Source organism: Ahaetulla prasina, chromosome 15 (genome assembly GCF_028640845.1).
Source record: "Ahaetulla prasina isolate Xishuangbanna chromosome 15, ASM2864084v1, whole genome shotgun sequence".
In the NCBI taxonomy this organism is placed as follows: domain Eukaryota; kingdom Metazoa; phylum Chordata; class Lepidosauria; order Squamata; family Colubridae; genus Ahaetulla; species Ahaetulla prasina.
Window position 1 is genome coordinate 10,720,611 of NC_080553.1, and position 17,919 is coordinate 10,738,529.

At 44.4% G+C, this 17,919-nt stretch overlaps 2 protein-coding genes across 3 annotated transcripts in view; both read right to left on the minus strand.

The window, feature by feature from the left end:
• The window catches only part of UBE2L3 (ubiquitin conjugating enzyme E2 L3), a 175,378-nt gene that overhangs the window by 128,479 nt on the left and 28,980 nt on the right, over window positions 1-17,919 (minus strand). The window contains exon 2 of one of the 2 annotated variants that reach the window (XM_058157959.1): window positions 15,487-15,559. The exons of the other annotated variant lie outside the window; for it this stretch is intronic. Coding sequence (XP_058013942.1) covers window positions 15,487-15,559 — 73 coding nt within the window. The remainder of the gene's footprint in view (window positions 1-15,486; window positions 15,560-17,919) is intronic. 2 annotated transcript variants of the gene reach the window in all.
• Window positions 1-17,919, minus strand: part of HIC2 (HIC ZBTB transcriptional repressor 2) — a 103,188-nt gene that overhangs the window by 56,265 nt on the left and 29,004 nt on the right. The gene's annotated exons all lie outside the window — the stretch shown is intronic.

Genomic DNA, 17,919 nt, shown 5'->3' on the forward strand with positions numbered 1-17,919 from the left:
ATCAAGGTTGAGGATTATTGAAGAACTCAACAGATTTGGGGTAAATTGAGAAGGAAAAAAGTTGGATTTGGGATTTTAAAAGGAGAGAGTGGCTCCGTTTGAAAAGAAAACAGTTTTGCAAATAAAAACGGACATGCATTTTGAAAGGGGGTGGAAGTCAAGAAACGTTACACATTATTGGAAGATTTACAAAAAAAGAGTAAAATGGGGAATAAAATTAAGAAATACACTTTGGTGGTTCTCGACTTAAGATCTCAAATTGAGATCTTGTTGCTAAACGAGACGGCTGTTAAGTGACTTTTGCCCCATTTTATGACCTTCCTTGGCACCGTCGTTCAGTGAATTACTGCTGTTGTTAAGTTAGCAAGGCGGCTGTTAAGTGAATCTGGCTTCCTCGTTGATTTTGTTCGTCAGACGGTCATAAAAGAGAATCAACAACGATCCTGGGATACTGCAACCGTCATAAATATGAGCCAACTGCCAAGCGCCTGGATTTTGATCACCATCCATCATGGGGATGCTGCAACGGTCGTTAAGTGTGAAAAACGGCAAGGATTTGCTTAGCTGTCGTGGCAAAAAAAAAAAAAAGGTCATAAAATCAGGAACGATCGGGCTTGCTTCAGCAAATGGAAATTCTGGTGCAAATTGTAGTCGTAAGATGAGGACCAACTGCACTGATATCGTTTCAGAGTCAAAGGAAACACGGTTTTTAGGTGAGGCACGGAGCAATTTTGCAGAAACTCCTTTAAAAGTTTTTTTTTTTTCTCCCAGGGGTTACACAGCTGTGGGTTTTTTTTGTTTTTTTTTTGCAACTCTGCAACCCTGGGCCAAAGTTGCGTTTAGCTGGAGTTTGTACAGAGGTGTGCTCTATGCACAACCCTGCTTGCTCAGAAGCAGTTTTTAAACTTGAAATCCAAAAATGCTATACATTTAAAGCGCTTATGCAGAGACACACACTCACACACGCAAAATATTCTTTTAAAAAACTGTAACTTTCCTCTTTGCTTTTAGGAAACTCAAACCCTGGTCTTGTTGTCAGGGCAGGATTTAGTTCATTGGCTAAACTGAATCCCTCTCGATTCCTTGATCCACCAAGTGAGTGTTTAAACAGTTTCAAAACGATGTAAATATTCGTGGGTTTTTTTTTAAAAAAAAGCAGAGGTATGCACCTATTGGTAACATCAACAATCAAAAACAGATCTAAACACCTTAAAAAAAAAAACAGAGGCTCCTCTAAAGCAGTGTTTTTTTTTCAAACTTGGCAACTTTCAGACCTGTGAAGAATTTCAGAACTTTAAGATGGAGTGGCTGGCCTGGGGAATTCTGGGAGTTGAAGTCCACGTGTCTTAAATTTGCAAATTTTGACAAACACGGCTATAAAATATTTCAGTACACCATTAGTCGTTCCAAAGTGTGGGTCAAAGAGCAATACCAAGGGTGTTGATGGATAATAAAAGGACCAATGGTAATAGGCACCTTGGGTATAGTCCCAAAACATCTGGAGCATCACTGTAACATCATCGGCATTGACAAAATCCCCATCTGTCAATTGCAAAAGGCAGCTTTACTGGGAACAGTTTACATCCTGCAACGAGACCTTTAATACCATCAAACATTCACATCTGCCTATCTCAGATCCGTGGAAAGGACTGGATAGGTGGAGGGAAATGCCAAATCCAGTTTAAACATCTGGATGACTGCAATGAACCACAAAACTGGCATTGACAAAATCCCCATCGGTCAATTGCAAGTCAGCTTTACTGGGAAGAGCTTACATCCTGTGACCAGACTTTTAACACTCAACATTCACATCTATCCATCTCAGGTCCTTGGGAAGTACTGGATAGGTGAGGAAAAATGCCAAATTCAGTCTGAGAATCTGGATGATTGCGATGAACCATTAATATTGTCATTGACAAAATCCCCATCGGTCAATTTCAAAAGGCAGCTTTTACTGGGAATCGCTTACATCCTGCGACGAGACTTTAGCACCATCAAATATCCACATCTGCCCATCACAGGTCCTCGCGAAGGGCTCGACGGGTGGGTAACAATGCCAAATCCAATCTAAACATCTGACTGACTAACTAAAATGTATTAAATATGTATGTCACTTGAGACTTCCAGCCACTCGGAAGTTCGCAATTGTTGAAAACAAAGAAGAAACGCAAAAAAAAACGGGCAGCGGACAACAGAATGACTGCGGCAATGAGAAGGCCAGAAGGGAACAGAAAGGAGTTGTCTTCTGCTAAGGATGTGGTTTCAACTGGTCTTCGCCGACCTTCCCCACCCTCCAGCCTTTTAACCAGGCTGGGCCAGCTGCAGTCAAACTTCCTAGACAATTTTGAGGTGTTGCAGTTCCCCAATTACATTTCTCCAGACATCTGGAAGGTGTCCCGTCTACTCTGTCGAAAGCAAAACCCCATCTCAAGTTGTGAAACCAGCTGATTTTTTTTTGCGGACAAAATAAAAAGCTGCTGTGCCCAACTTTTCACAGCAAGAAAACTAGCTGAACTGGACCGAGAAACCAGTCGCCTCGGCCTCTCCCTTCCCAAAGTGCCAATCAAGTTTGCAAAACAACTCTAGCCCGACAGTTGTGTTGCTTCCTCGGCTGTGCAACACGTCTTTATCGGGGTGCGCGGCTTCTTCCCGTTGAAGGCTGTGCGACAGATGGTCCTCGACGTACGACCGCAAATTGAGCTCAAAATTTCCGTTGCGGCTCAGTGAGACGGTTGCTAAGTGAGCTTGGCTCCTTTTTAACGCGCCTTTCTCGCTGCCGTCGTTAAGCAAGTCGCTGCAGTGCTTAAATTAGGAACACGGTTGTTGAGCGAATAGAATAGAATAACAAGAGTTGGAAGGGACATTGGTTAGGTGGAATTTGCCCTGTTTTACGACCTTTTTTTTTTTTTTTGCCACGGCTGTTAAGTGAATCATTGTACTGGTTAAATTAGTAACACTGTTGTTCAGTGAATCTGGCGTCCTCGTTGACTTTGCATGTCAGGAGATCCCAAAAGGCTCCTCTCAAAATTGTGACGGCGACTAGGAGCCGCAGCAGAAGGATGAAAGAGTTGCCGGCCCCCCGAGTTAGGGAAACGCCAGGCAGACAAAAAACGGGGCCTACAAACCCCATTTCATATAGGGCAACAGGTATATTTGTCCACGAAATATCTCCAGTTGAAGGTACCATGCAAGAGACTAGCCCCTCGGCTTATTGGGGCTTTGAAAGTTAGCAAGAAATGAGATGGCAACCTTGCTTTTTCCTGGATTTTTCAGCATGGCATGGTTTTGCCCTGCCTTTCGGGCAGAGAAAGCACTTCTACCTCACCTTATCCTCAACCGCTTAAACGCAAGTACCAAGATGTAAATCTCCTCCACGTAGTATTTGTTCTCTGCCACTCCGCTCGGGTGCCAACCTAATTAATGCTAATCATCGGGCTGGCACAGCTTCAAATTATTATTCTGTTGTTGTTTTTCCTGTTACCTGGCCAGGCAATCTTTTCCCCCCTGCCAGCGCCAATCAAATTCAAAGCATGCCACGACAGGTGCCAAATTTATTTATTTTTTAAAAATCCGTGCCCGTTTCACACCTTCCCCTCCAGATATTTAAAAACGGATCGTTTCCATTTGGCAAGTTATTTGCACCGGTAATGATTTTAAAGAGCGTTTTATAGCAGCGAACTCATCGTTGCAAAAGACCCATTCGGACAAGGCAGGGCGGTCCAGAATCACTGAAATCGCTGCAAAATACAACATCTCGGAAGGAGAAAATGATACCTTAATATCAAATAGTTTTTGAGACGTTTTCGCACGGCCGGTTTGCCCAAAAGTGCAATATTCTGCACGTTGTAAATAATAGATCATACACACACACACACACACACACACAGAAAAAGCATGAAATATTTCTCTTACCGCTGTTATGGTGGGGGCAAGGAAACAGACATACCAGGAAATGTAAAATGCACTCCAGACGAGGGGAAAAAAAACAGTCCTCGATTTACAAGTTTTTTTAGTGATCATTCGACCCTTTTTCACGCTTATGATTCATATTTATGACAGTTGCAGTCCCCGGGGGTGTTTGTGTGTGTGTGTCACGTGATCCCCCTTGGTAACGTTCTGACAAGCGAAGTAGACGGGGAGCCCGATTCACTTAATGACCGCGTGCCTAACTTTACAATGGCAGTGATTCGCTTAACAACGGTGGCAAGAAAGGTCATAAAAGGGGGCAAAACTCACTTATAACAACAGAAAGTCTGGGCTTAACTGCGGCCGTAAATCGGGGACTACCTGTGTTTAGGATCTGTCTATAGGGAGGTCCCTACAACGAAGTAATTAGAGGTCACTTCAAAAGATATGAAGGCCAGATAAGGAACAATGGATGGAAACTGACCAAGGAGAGATTCAACCTGGAAATAAGGAGAAATTTTCTGACAGTGAGAACAATCAATCGATGGAACAGAAGTTGCCTTCAGAAGTTGTGGGAGCGTCATCCCTGAAGGCTTTCAAGAAGAGACTGGACTGCCATCTGTCAGAAATAGTGTAGGGTCTCCTGCTTGGGTTGGGGGTTTGGACTAGATGACCTACAAGGTCCCTACCAACTCTGTTCATCTGAATCTATCTAAAATGGTCAAAGATCTGGAGACTAAAACATACGAAGAACGGTTGCAGGAACTGGGCCTGGCTAGTCTAGTGAAGAGAAGGACCAGGGGAGACATGATAGCGGTTTTCCAATATTTGAGGGGATGCCACAGAGAGGAAGGGGTCAAGCTATTTTCCAAGGCACATGAAGGGCAGACAAGGAATAATGGATGGAAACTGAACAAGGAGAGATTCAACCTGGAAAGAAGGAGGAATTTCTTGACGGAGAACAATCAACCCGTGGAACAGAAGTTGCCTTCAGAAGATGTGGGAGCTTCATCCCTGGAAGCTTTCAAGAAGAGACTGGACTGCCAACTGTCAGCAATGGTATAGGGTCTCCTGATTGGGCGGGGTGCGGGGTGGGGTGGACTAGATGACCTACAAGGTCCCTTCCAACTGTTATTCCGTTCTGTTCTTACTTCATATTCATTTGTGTTAAGTTTTTCTTTTTTTTTTTCCTCCAAACCTTTAACGAAATGACATTTTAAGAAAAGGAGAAAAAAAAATATCCAACCCCTTAAAAGCTTTTGACCTGCCACTTATATCCTTCCCCAATTCTGCAGTCCCCCTTTTAACCGGAGAAAATTAAAAAAACAAAAAACAAAACAGGATTCTCGTCAATTGGGAAGTTTCAAACATTTGGCAAACGGCGAAAAATCAGACTAGAAAAAGTCTAAAACGATGGCCAGCCAGGGTCCTGAAGGCTCCCGTCACCTACGCCAGCGGGAAGCCTCTGAAGCAATTTGCACATTCCACCTCAAATAAAAAGATTGCTTTTAATCTTGGCCCACGCCCTATTCTGCGAATTCACGTGTCTGCCTGGCCCTTGAAAACTGACCTGGTGCCACAGGGCTTTTGTCAAGGTCAGAGAGAGAGAAAAAGATTATAAATTCCAGAAAAGTGACTAATTCAGTGGCCAGCAGCCCTTCGGGCACGATGAGCAAAAGATTATCAAATTGAATAATCTCTCGGGCTCTCTTCTTCCTCTTCCTCCTCTCCTTTTTCACCTTCTGCTTTTCTTTCTCTCCAACTCATTTCGAGCCAGCTGGAATGGCCTCTGTTTAGACACGGGTTCAAAAGCCTAAATTCTTCTATCTTTTTTTTTTTTTGGAAAGCTTTTTTATTTTTTAGACAAACAAACGTAAAAACATCTTCAATACAAATACGGTGTGTCGGTCGGTTGATTACAAATCTTTTGTGCGATTTCAGCAAATAACATAATAACAGCGTTGGAAGGGACCTTGGAGGTCTTCTAGTCCAACCCCCTGCCCAGGCAGGAAACCCTACACCATTTCAGACAAATGGCTATCCAACGTTTTCTTAAAAATTTCCAGTGTTGGAGCATTCACAACTTCTGCAGGCACATATGGTTCATCTAGTTTTACGTTTTATCAATCTGATATATATCCAAATATTTTGGTTTAGTCATTTAATTAACTATAAGTATTTCTTCCCTCATTTCATGTAAAGTATTCTAAATTTTATGTTAATCACATTACATCATTCATTCCATCATCTTAAATCAGTATGTTTTCCAACCATTCTTCCATTATAAAAACCTCTCTCAAGCTTCATTGACAATTTTTTTTCTTTAACCATTGATAAAATAAGTCCCATTTTTTATAGTATTGTTTATCTTCCTGCTCTTCTACCTTGTTGAGGTCTTGGAAATCTGCACACCAGAAGTGGACAGGATAAAATTCCTGATAGTTGGAATAAAGATGTAGAGATAAAAAAAAAAAGTTGAGACTCTTAGAAAGAGTGCAGAGAAGAGCAGCGAACATGATTAGGGGGCTGGAGGCTAAAACATAAGAACAATGGTTGTTGGAATCGGGTTTGTCTAGTTCAGGGGTCAGCAACCTTAAACATTCAAAAGAGCCATTTGGACCCTTTCCCACAGAAAAGAAAACACCGGGAGCCACAAAACCCTTTCCCATGCCTGACTTATTTCCTGAGCGGCCACAAAACTAGCAGATGTAGTTCAAATTAAACGTTCTGTTTTCTTCTAAAACTTTTCTTTTCTTGGATTTAACCATGGCCTACCGAGGGTTGAAAAGCTCAATAAATCGCGTGCTGGTGGATGTCACACTTTGGAATTTTGACGCATATTTTGAGTGACAGGGAGCCGCAGCAGAGGGGTGAAAGAGCCACATGTGGCTCCAGAGCTGCAGGTTGCTGACTCCTGGTCTAGTTTGATGAAAAGAAGGACCAGGGGAGACATGACAGCAATCTTCCAATATCTCAGGGGCTACCACAAAGAAGAGGGAGTCAAGCTATTCTCCAAAGCACCTGAGGGCAGGACAAGAAGCAATGGGTGGAAACTCATCAAGGAGAGAAGCAACTTAGAACTAAGGAGGAATTTCCTGACAATGAGAACAATTCATCAGTGGAACGACTTGCCTCTAGAAGTTGTGGGTCCTTCACCATCAGAGGTTTTTAAGAAGAGATTGGACAAGAATTTGCCTGGAATTGTGTAAGATCTCCTGCTTGCCTCCAGAAGTTGTGAATGCTCCAACACTGGAAGTGTTTTAAGAAGATGTCAGATAACCATTTGTCTGAAGTGGTGTAGGGTTTCCTGCCTGAGCAGGGGGTTGGACTAGAAGACCTCCAAGGTCCCTTCCAACTCTGTTACTCTACATTATATTCTACGTTCTGTCTGTTACTGACAGCACACGGTCCTCAGAAATAACCGTAAATAAGAACCAAGTAAATATCTAACTGTTATTCTTCTATTCTGGACAGCTGGGAGAAAAGAGAGAAAGAAAAAGCTGGAACCCAGGATAAGATAGACTGCTGGACTGCGGGGAAGCGGAGAGAGATGTCTTGGCTTGACAGCCCCCCCCATGCAGCCCCTGGTGAGTTGGGGGGTCCTTATGTGTGACTCTGAGCAACCGACACCCCCCACCCCACCCCGCTTCCGCAACCGCAGCCGAAGGGAAAGAAGGAGAGAAAAACGAAACGCTTAAAAAGTTTGGGGATCGAAGTTTTCCTCCGGTTGTGAAATATGGGTGTTTAAAAGCAAACAAGTCCATAACTCATTCTGGCCTTTTTCCTCCCCGAGGTTGCGAAAGAGGGTTAGAAGAGCAGGGAGGACTAGATAGCCAAGAGTCTACTTTTCGCATTTTCGGTGGCTCAAGAGATTAAGGATGACATTTCAGGAAAAAATTGCATAACTCTTTTCTTTTTTAAAGTTACTTTGCCAAGCAGGTCAAAGGGTTTTTTTTCTTCTTCTTCTTCCTTGTTATTTATTTATTTTTTTTAATAAACGGAGAGCAGTACGGTAGAAACTTAAGCGACAACACACAGGATATGGCTTCTTGGTCAAGGAACAGTATTTTATTTTTATTTTTTTTTCCTAGAAAGGCTTCCTGAAATCAGTTTGTTTTGGCCTGACAATTTTGGACAAAGTGAAGAGAAAACAGCAGCTTGTAACGTTTGGGGAGCATGTTTGCAGAGGGAAAGAAAACACAAAATGACAACAGGGATGAAGGTGATGAAACAACGTAAAGTAGAAAGTCACTGTCCCAAAATCATTAGTTTATTCTTTTGACAGGAGGGAAGCAAAGCAGAAGATGGGATAAAAGGAAAGTAGCATGCTAAATTCATTAATGCTAGTATTGCTTATTAGTCTCCTATGACTATAACGATGTGTTGGATCTTATGATTCTGGACAGATATATTTTATTTTTTCTTTATGTACACTGAGAGCATATGCACCACAGACAAATTCCTTGTGTGTCCAATCACATTTGGCCAATAAAGAATTCCATCCCATTCCATATTTTCTATTCTATTCCACTCCATTTCTATTCCATTTTATTCCCATTTCCATTCCATTCCATTCCATTCCATTCCATTCCAATTCCTATTCCCATTCCATTCCTATTCTATTTGATTCTATTCCATTCCATATTTTCCATTCTATTTCTATTTCAATTCCAATTCCATTCCAATTCCATTTCTATTCTATTCCATTCCATATTTCCATTCCATTCCATTCCATTCCATTCCATTTCTATTCCATTCTATTCCCATTTCCATTCCATTTCCAATTCTATTCTATTCCATTCCACATTTTCCATTCTATTCCAATTCCAATTCCAATTCCAATTCCAATTCCAATCCATTCCATTTCCATTTCCTATTCTATTCTATTCTATTCCATTTCATATTTCCATTCCATTCTATTTCTATTCCAATCTATTCCCATTTCCATTCCATTTCCAATTCTATTCTATTCCATTCCATATTTTCCATTCCATTCCATTCCAATTCCTATTCCTATTCCATTCCATTCTGTTCCTATTCTATTTGATTCTATTCCATTCCAATTCCAATTCCACTCCATTCCGCTTATATTCTGTTTAAAGAACATAAAGTAGAAAAGTCACTGTCCCAAAACCATTAGAGTTTATTCTTTGACAGGAAGGAAGCAAAGCAAAGACGATGGAGTAAAGGGTATATTAAATTCATTATCCCAAAAAGGGTTTGTTTTTTTCCAGGAGGCAACTGGACTTGCTGTTGTTGTTTTTTTCTTTTGAAGATGTTTTGCTTTTCTCATCCAAGAAGCTTCTTCAGCTCTGATAGGATAGTGGGGAATGGAAGGATTCCCGCCCCCTCCACTAACGACTCCCCGCCACTAAACTAAGGATTCTCCAGTACCCTGTCAGAGCTGAAGAAGCTTCTTGGATGAGAAGCGAAAGGTCTTCAAAAGAAAACAAAAAACCCAAGAAAGTTGAGAATCTCTACAGACTAAATTCATTACTGCTGTTTAAAGAACGTAAGGTAGTCCATCGCAGTTCCAAAAATGTTAACAGTTTACTCTTTGACAGGAGGAAAGCAAAGCACAGGAGAGAAGATGGAGCCAAGGGATTGTACAGCATACTAAATTTATTCATGCCGTATTCAGTGATACGGTCCCAGCTGACCTTGTCCGATAAGGGGTGGGGGTGGGGGGAAACTACACACCGAACGTAATTAACATCTGAATGGGAGATTCCAGGAAATCCCAGGGCTGGGAGCGAGTGAGAAGTTGGACTACATCCCAGAAAAAAAAAAAAGGTAAAAGCAAACTATGCTATACTTTTGCCAAGGAAATCTCACGGAGGAGCCTTTAGAATAACAAGAGCTGGGAGGGACCTTGGAGGTCTTCTAGTCCAACCCCCTGCTTAGGCAGGAAACCCTACACCACTTCAGACAAATGGTTATCCAACATCTTCTTAAAAACTTCCAATGTTGGAGCATTCACAACTTCTGGAGGCAAGTTGTTCCACTGATGAATTGTTGTAACTGTCAGGAAATTTCTCCTAAGTTCTAGGTTGCTTCTCTCCTTGATGAGTCCATTGGTTCTTGTCCTGCCCTCAGGTGCTTTGGAGAGTAGCTTGACTCCCTCTTCTTTGGGGCAACCCCTGAGATATTGGAACACTGCTATCATGTCTCCCCTAGTCCTTCTTTTCACTAGACTAGACATACTCAGTTCCTGCAGCCTCCAGTCCCCTAATCCTCTTGGTTGCTCTTCTCTGCACTCATTCTAGTCTCTCCACATCTTTTTTACATCGTGGCAACCAAAACTGAATGCATTATTCCAAGTGTGGCCTTACCAAAAAGTGGCGTGAATCTTGATTTTATCTCTCTGTTTATGCAGCCTAGAACTGTGTTGGCTTTTTTGGCAGCTGCAGAACACAGCTGGCTCATATTTAAATGGTTGTCCACCAGGACTCCAAGATCCCTCTCACAGTTACTACTGTGAGTAGTACTCTTACTTTGTCATGTAAGAGTCAAACTTGGCTGGAGGACCTTCTGCCTTCATCAGCAACATGTCCTCTACGGAGCATCAAAGCCGTGGAGCGAAGACGTAGGCAGCAGCAATGATAGTCCACGACCAAGGACTACATTGGAGCCCAGAACTGATGTTGCTAAGTGAGAAATCGGTGAAGTGAGTTTTGTCCCGCGGATGGGAAGAAAGAAGATGAGCTTCAGTAAACTCATAGATGGAGACAAAAGAGAAGGAATGCACCGCTGGTGTTGTGGTCCACCAGCAGCCTGCGGAGCTGGCAGTGGAGTCGGACAGCGAGGAGGCTGGGGAGGAACATGGGCCAGTCCTGGAGTCTGGGAAAGGCTCGGAAGAGGGCTCTGCGTCAGAGGCAGAGAGCGGGCCAGGGCCATCTGAGAGTTATGTGCTGACTCCGGAGCCTCCAGAATCTGTCGTCAGTGAGGCAGAGGAACAGGGGGAGCCTGTTCCCAGTGCACGCATGCGCAGAGCTTCCAGAAGGACAGAACAGTTAGCACAAAAGGGGCAACTCAGGAGTAAGGCTTGGAGATGATTGGCCCTTCCCGTAAGACATAAAGGAGGAACAAAGGGACATGAGCCTTTGAAGGAAGCAACTTTGTTCGTTCTGGTCGGTTTAAATTCTGAAGCTCTGTTTTGACTCTGGGCTCTGTGTGGGCTTGCCAAAGGTAATTGCCAGTTAGGTCTTTGGCAGCGTGTCAAGGGAGATAAAGGAAGCCTAGGTCAGAACAGCTGGGAAACAAAGGACCTGGACCTTCTCATCCCAGCAGAAGAAACCATCCATCCTTTTGTGAAATGGTTTTCTATTTTAATGCTTCTACTTTAATGAAAAGAAGAATTGGGGGTGACCTGATAGCAGTGTTCCAATATCTGAGGGGCTGCCACAAAGAAGAGGGGGGGTCAACCTATTTCCAACAGGTGGAAACTAATCAAGGAGAAAAGCAACTTAGAACCAAGGAGAAATTTCCTGATAGTGAGAATAATTAACCAGTGGAACAGCTTGTCACCAGATGTTGTGGGTACCCCAAAAAACTGGAGGCTTTAGAAGAAACTGGATAGCCCATTGTCTGGAATGGTATACAGCCAGCCATGAATGGCGAAACTATGGCACGTGTGCCACAGGTGGCATGCGGAGCCATATCTGTGGGCATGTGAGCGTTGCCCTAGCTCACCTCTAGTGTGCATGTGTGTGCAGGCCAGCTGATTTTCAGGACTTCCGGGCCCACAGGAATTCGGGAAACAGGCTGTTTCCTACCTCCGGAGGACCTCCAGGGGTGGGGTGGGGAAGGCTGTTTTCGTCTTCCCCAGGCTCCAAGAAAGCCTCTGGAGCCTGAGGAGAGCGAAAAACGAACCTTCCGGTCCCACCGGAAGTCAGGAAACAGGCCATTTCTGGCCGCCAGGTGGATGGGGAAGGCTGTTTTTGCCCTCCCCAGGCTCCAAGAAAGTCTCTGGGGCCCGGGGAGGGTGAAAAACACTTACCTGGCCCACCATGCCATCGTGTGTCAAAAGCGGGGGGGGAGACACATGTACGGGGCGCATTGAATTATGGGTGTAGGCACGCACACACACAAACCCCCCCCTGCACTCCCCCCGCTTTTGGCACACAATGGCAAAAAGGTTAGCCATCACTGGTATAGAGTCTCCTGCTTGAGCAGGGGGTTAGACTAGAAGACCTCCAAGGTCCCTTCCAACTCTTGTTATTTTATCCTTCAGCTCTCCCAGAATTAGAACTTGAAGAACGACCACATTAGTTAGTCTGGAAGTTGGGAAGGACACCCAAATGGACAGGCCCTCGGTGCTCTTCAAGAAAGCCTCTGCATCAGGAGGAAAGATGCAAACCATTTCCAAACACCCGAGATCTATTTGGAATTCTGCTATTCCAGAGTTTTGTGCCCAGCTTGGCTTTTATTTTATTGTTATTTTCCGGGATAGTGGTGGCGGGGAGGGGTGGGGTGGGGTGATGGAGAGAGAGAGAGAGAGAGAGGGAGAGAGAGAGAGAGCGCTACAGGAAAGGCCAAGAAGGAAGAGAGAAGTTTTGAGAAAGGCGATTCCAGTTTGCGTGTTTGTGTTTAAAAGTTTGAGAGAGGAAAATAAACCCGGGGTCTCTTCCCACGCTTTTTTTGGAAGAAAAGGCTAATCTCATTTTAAAAGGATCCAGTGCAATTTTTTGGGGGGACAGGAGCATCTTGAGAAGATGCCAAGCAAACTGTGCTGTCTTCGAAGATCAGAAGATAAGGGGACCAGCAAGAAAAACAGATAATCCATTAAACCGTCCCCCAGCCTTTACCCTTTCATGGTTACAAGTAATCCTCGATCCTACGACCCCAATTGAGCCCAGGGAAAAATCTGTTACGGGAGTTTTGCCCTGTTTTGCAACCTTTCCCCGCCACAGTCACTCAGAGAATCACCGCAGCTGCTAAATTAGAAAACACGGTCGTTTAAGTGAATCTGGCTTCCCCGCTGACTTTGTTCGTCAGAAAGGGGATCCCAGCAGGGTCCCCGGGACTCTGCAACCGTCATAAAAGTGAGTCGGTTGCCAAGCGTCTGAATTTTGATGGCGTGACCGTAATGCAATGATCGTAAGTGCCTCGAAGGGTCACTAAACAAACTGTTGTAGGACAAGGACTGCCTGTATTCGAAGGACCACCTTTTCCCGATCACATTTATCCGAACCACTGGAGCAGGGAGGTAGGGACCAAAGCCGGTTCAAACCGGTTCGGGTGAACTGGTAGCAGCGACTGCAGGTGGGCCTGTCCACCCGCTCAGATGTAACAATGTGTTATTTAGCCACGTTTTGGAGGCCGGGCACATGCGTGGAAGATGCGCGTACAAGCAAAGCACGTGCGTGAAAGGCTGGGCGCGTGCATGGAAGGTGGACACGCATACAGCGAGCATGCGGAACGCCAGGCGCATGAGCAGAAAGGCGCACTCCCATGAGTGAAGCGAGTGAACCGGTGAAACCCACCCCTGGTAGGGACCCCTCTCCTAAGGAGATCCATATAGCGGGACCGAGGAGAAGGGCCTTCTCCACAGTGGCTCCCTTCCTGTGGAACATCACCCTTGCTGGCCACCCAAATAAACCACCACTTACAACCGCCCAACTTTCAAAGCTAAAATATCTACTTTGCGAAAATCCTTGCAGGCTGAAGCCTCCATCCTACCTTAATGATATGGCCCTACGACTTCGTCATTTGTTATTTTGCCGTGAGTTTTTTTCCGCTCCAAAATACCTTTCCCGAGAACAACACACACACACAACATCCGAAGTCCCACCCACCCACAAGTGATTATTACTTTCTCGCGTAGCCAGCTGGATAAGCTGGGGAATGCCGGAATAATAATAATTTTTCCACAGATCCAATGGGGACACATGCTGGCCGGGGGGGGGGGGAATATATATATTTCCGCATTTCCAACACCTGGTGTTTTATTAAATATAATGGATACTTTATGCCCAGAGGAGCTGAGCGAAGCAAAAAATCTAGAAGAGGAATGAGACAACTTACTCACTGAATAAACCTTGAAGAACACATTAAAAAAATTTTTTTTAATAGACAAGGAAGAAGATGACCGAGAAATTTAATCAAACTTCCTTCACTGCTTTTGTCTCTGTGGCTTAAAAATAACAACTCTACCTGCAAATTCAGTTCCTTTTTTTTAAATAAAATCAAGCCTATGCAGTGTTTACAATATACAATTAAGCTGTTCTATTGATCGTTCCCAATTACTATTTAAGTTGTCCATGTAACTTGCCTAATGATGTCATTTAAATTGTAGGACTGATAAAAGGTTTGGCTTTCCTCTAAATATTGAAGACCATACAGACAATCCTCAACTTCTGACAACTGAGGCCAGAATTTCTGTCAGTAAGCAAGGCGGTCCTTAAGAGAGCCACGCCCTGGGAAGTCGGGGGGGTGGGGGGTAAGGGGGAGGGGAACTGGGGGGGTGTTGAGGGTAGAGGATGGAATGATGGTTAATGTACAGGGATTATTGAAGATGTATAAATATAATTAATGTAGGGTCGGGTCTGCCCAGCTACCATTTTAGAATGGTGGGGAGGGAGAAAGGAGGAGAGAGTAGGAGGTAGGAAAGAGGAGAAGAGGGGTAGAAGAGGGAGAAGAGGAAGGAAGAGGGGTAGAAGAGGGAGAAGGAAGGTGTAGGGTGGAGAGGATGTAGATAAGAGAAGGGGAGGAAGGTCTGGAAAGTAGAAGAAGGTAGAAGAGCAAAGAGAGTTAAAAGGAGGGGGTGATGACTGGGCAAGCCCGACTAATTGTATATGACTGTACATTGGATGAGTTGTTGGTTATGAATGTAAAAATAACACTTTTTTATAAAAAAAAAGAGAGCCACGCCCACTTTTATGACCTTTTCTGGGACGGTCGTTCAGCGAACCGCTGCAGTCATTAAGCAAATTACAGTCATTAAGCCAATCCAGTTTTCCAACGTTGACTTTGCTTGTTGGAAGTTGACTAGAAAAGGTTGCAACTGGCAATCCCAAGACCCCCGGGACATTGCGAAACTGTCGTAAGTACATGCCAGTTGCCAAGCATTCAAATTTTGATCACACGACTGGGGGGATGTGATGTTTATAAGTGTGAGGAGGACCAGTTGTCCTCAGTGCTGTTATAACTTCGAACGATTACTAAAGGAATGGTTGTAAATGAGTCTCTCCCTATAGGACGACTCTAAAAAAAGCATTTGTTAATTTCTCAGTTTAATCTACCTCGCAGGGCTGCTGTGAGAATAATTAAAAAAAAGGGAAGATCAGAAGTACGATTAAGATTTCACTTTTAAAATCTTGAGTGCCAGAGGGGAATAAAATGCAAGAATGAGCTTGAGAATAATAATAATAAAAAAAAGCAAGACCGGTCATAAGGCAAGCCAACAACATAAACAAATTTTATTGCCAGAAATGTACATCTGTTGGGTTTTGTTTTATGAACGGGAAACCATTTCAAATATTTACTTTGAATCGGCTGCTACCCACTTTCAGACCGGATGTTTAATCATTCCCAAAAATAAAAAGTCCTAAAATTCTCCAAAAAAAAGGTTATACCAACCCAAGTTTTCATCTGTTCTTCCACAATGACCAGATCAAACCGTCCTAGCACGACTTCAACGGGTGCAAAAGGCCTTTAAAAGAGATTAAAACAGAAGCACCGGTTTAAACTGGCTCTGAGGATACCACACAGAGGAGTGGTGGCGAACCTTTTCGGCATCGAGTGCCCAATTTGGAACGGCCCCCTCCGAAGAGTTCGGGTTTCCAGCGTGCACACGTGCGCCGGCAAGCTGGTTGTTGTAACCAAGGCCCAAGTAGTGATTACTAGACACAATTCAGTCCTCAACAAATTTATTTTATTAAAACAGCTGAGAATTAATTCATTCTCAGCTTCGTCCAAAACGAAAGTCTTAATAACCAGTCCCTCGGCTTTATCACCAAACTCTGATGTCTTTGGCAACCTGCCAAAGGCTTTTCTTGGCAAAAACCCCACAAAGTTAAAGAGACGCTGACAAGAAGCACGGAAATCAACATTGCTTTCCTACAAAGAACCCAACAGCTCGTTGCTGCTCTTTTAAGCCTTATGGGAAGGGCCAATCATCTCCTGGCCTTACTCCCAAGTCGTCCTTTTTGCTCCAGCTGCTCTTACCTTCTGGCAGCTCTTCGCATGTATGCACTAGGAACAGGCTCCTCTTGTTCCTCTGCCTCTCTGCTGTCCGCCTCTGGAGGCTCCGGAGTCCACGCATCACTCCCAGATGGCCCTGGCCCCATCTCTGCCTCCGACGCAGAGCCCTCGTCCGGACCTTCCCCTGACTCCAGGACTGGCCCATTGTCCACCCCAGCGTCCTCATTGTCCGACTCCACTGCCAGCTCCGCAGGGTGCTGGCGGACCACAACACTGGTCTTTGCACGCACAGGAGTGCTGGAACCCTGAAGACCAGCTGCATGCGCACCGGCCACCTGGTCTTTGGGTTTCTGGCGCGCGCATGCACCCCGGCCAGCTGTTCTTCATGTGTACCAGAGCGCCGGAAACCCAAAGATCAGGTGGCTGGTGCACGCATGCGCACTGGCCAGCTGATCTTTGGGTTTCCGGTGCTCCGGCTCGCACAAAGAGCAGCTGGCGACAACGCGCACGCCCACAGAGATGGCTCTGCCTGCCACCTCTGGCACACGTGCCATAGGTTCGCCATCACGGACATAGCGCATAAAACTATACAGGTAGCCCTCAACTTATGACCACAACTGAGCCCAAAATTTCTGTTTGCTAAGCGAAACATTTTTAACTGAATTATGCCCCGTTTTATGGCTTTTCTGGCAACTTTTCTTAACCGAGTCACTGCCGTTGTTAAGTTAGTAACATGGTTGTTAAGTGAATCTGGCTTCCCCCATTGTCTTGGCTTGTTAGAAAGTCGCAAAAGGGGATCACGTGACCCCGGGACACTGCAACCGTCGTAAATATGAGTCAGCTGCCAAGCCTCCAAATTTCGATCACACGACCATGGGCATGCTCCAACGGTAGTAAGTGTGAAAAATGGTCCTAAATTACCTTTTTTTCAGTGCCATTGTAACGTTGAATGGTCTCTAACTGTTCTAAGTTGAGGACTCACAGTTCTGTTTGCAAACAAATAAATAAAAGCATGGGAATTCAGTCCACGCAGGAATTTGGTCCATCCACCAACCCCGGTCGTATCTTTGAAACACTTTTTCCAGCTATTAATTTACCTCAAATTTAAGCAAGTAATTTTTTTCTGAATGGCTAATTTTTCCAAATTTTAAAATTATGACACACACACGTACACACAAAAAATACTATTTGGTTTCAGAGAGTAGAAAAGAGGCAAGGAGTGGAGTAAACTGTCCTTCCGCAGCTCAAAATGTACCCAAATTTTTGTGTGTTTTTTTTTTAAGCTGGGCGTCCCTGGTTATAAACACAGTGGCTGCCAATTGCCAAGCAGCCAAAATTTTGACCAAGAGACTGTGGGAATGCTGCGACAGCCGGTCATAAGTCAAGGACTACCTCTGTCTTGCAAAACACGACCAACAGGAAAAAAAAAACCCAAAAAAAACCCCTCAAAACTGGAAAAGAACCATTGGGCAAAATTGCTTCTTCTGCACAATGCCATCTGTGTTTTTATGCTGATGTGAAATGTTTTTCTGTAGCTTTGGTGATCTGGTGCATAACAAGGGCACGGAGGGAATTTCCCCTTTTTAAAATGTCAGGAATTTAGGACCTGTTAGTTAAAAAAAGCACAGACTGCAGGGAAGGACGCACACACACAAAAAGGACACACTCAAAAAAAACCAGTTGCAGGAACTGGGCATGGCTAGTCTAGTGAAGAGAAGGACCAGTGGAGACATGATAGCAGGCTTCCAATATTTGAGGGGCTGCCACAGAGAGGAAGGGGTCAAGCTATTTTCCAAGGCACATGAAGGGCAGACAAGGAATAATGGATGGAAACTGAACAAGGAGAGATTCAACCTGGAAATTAGGAGG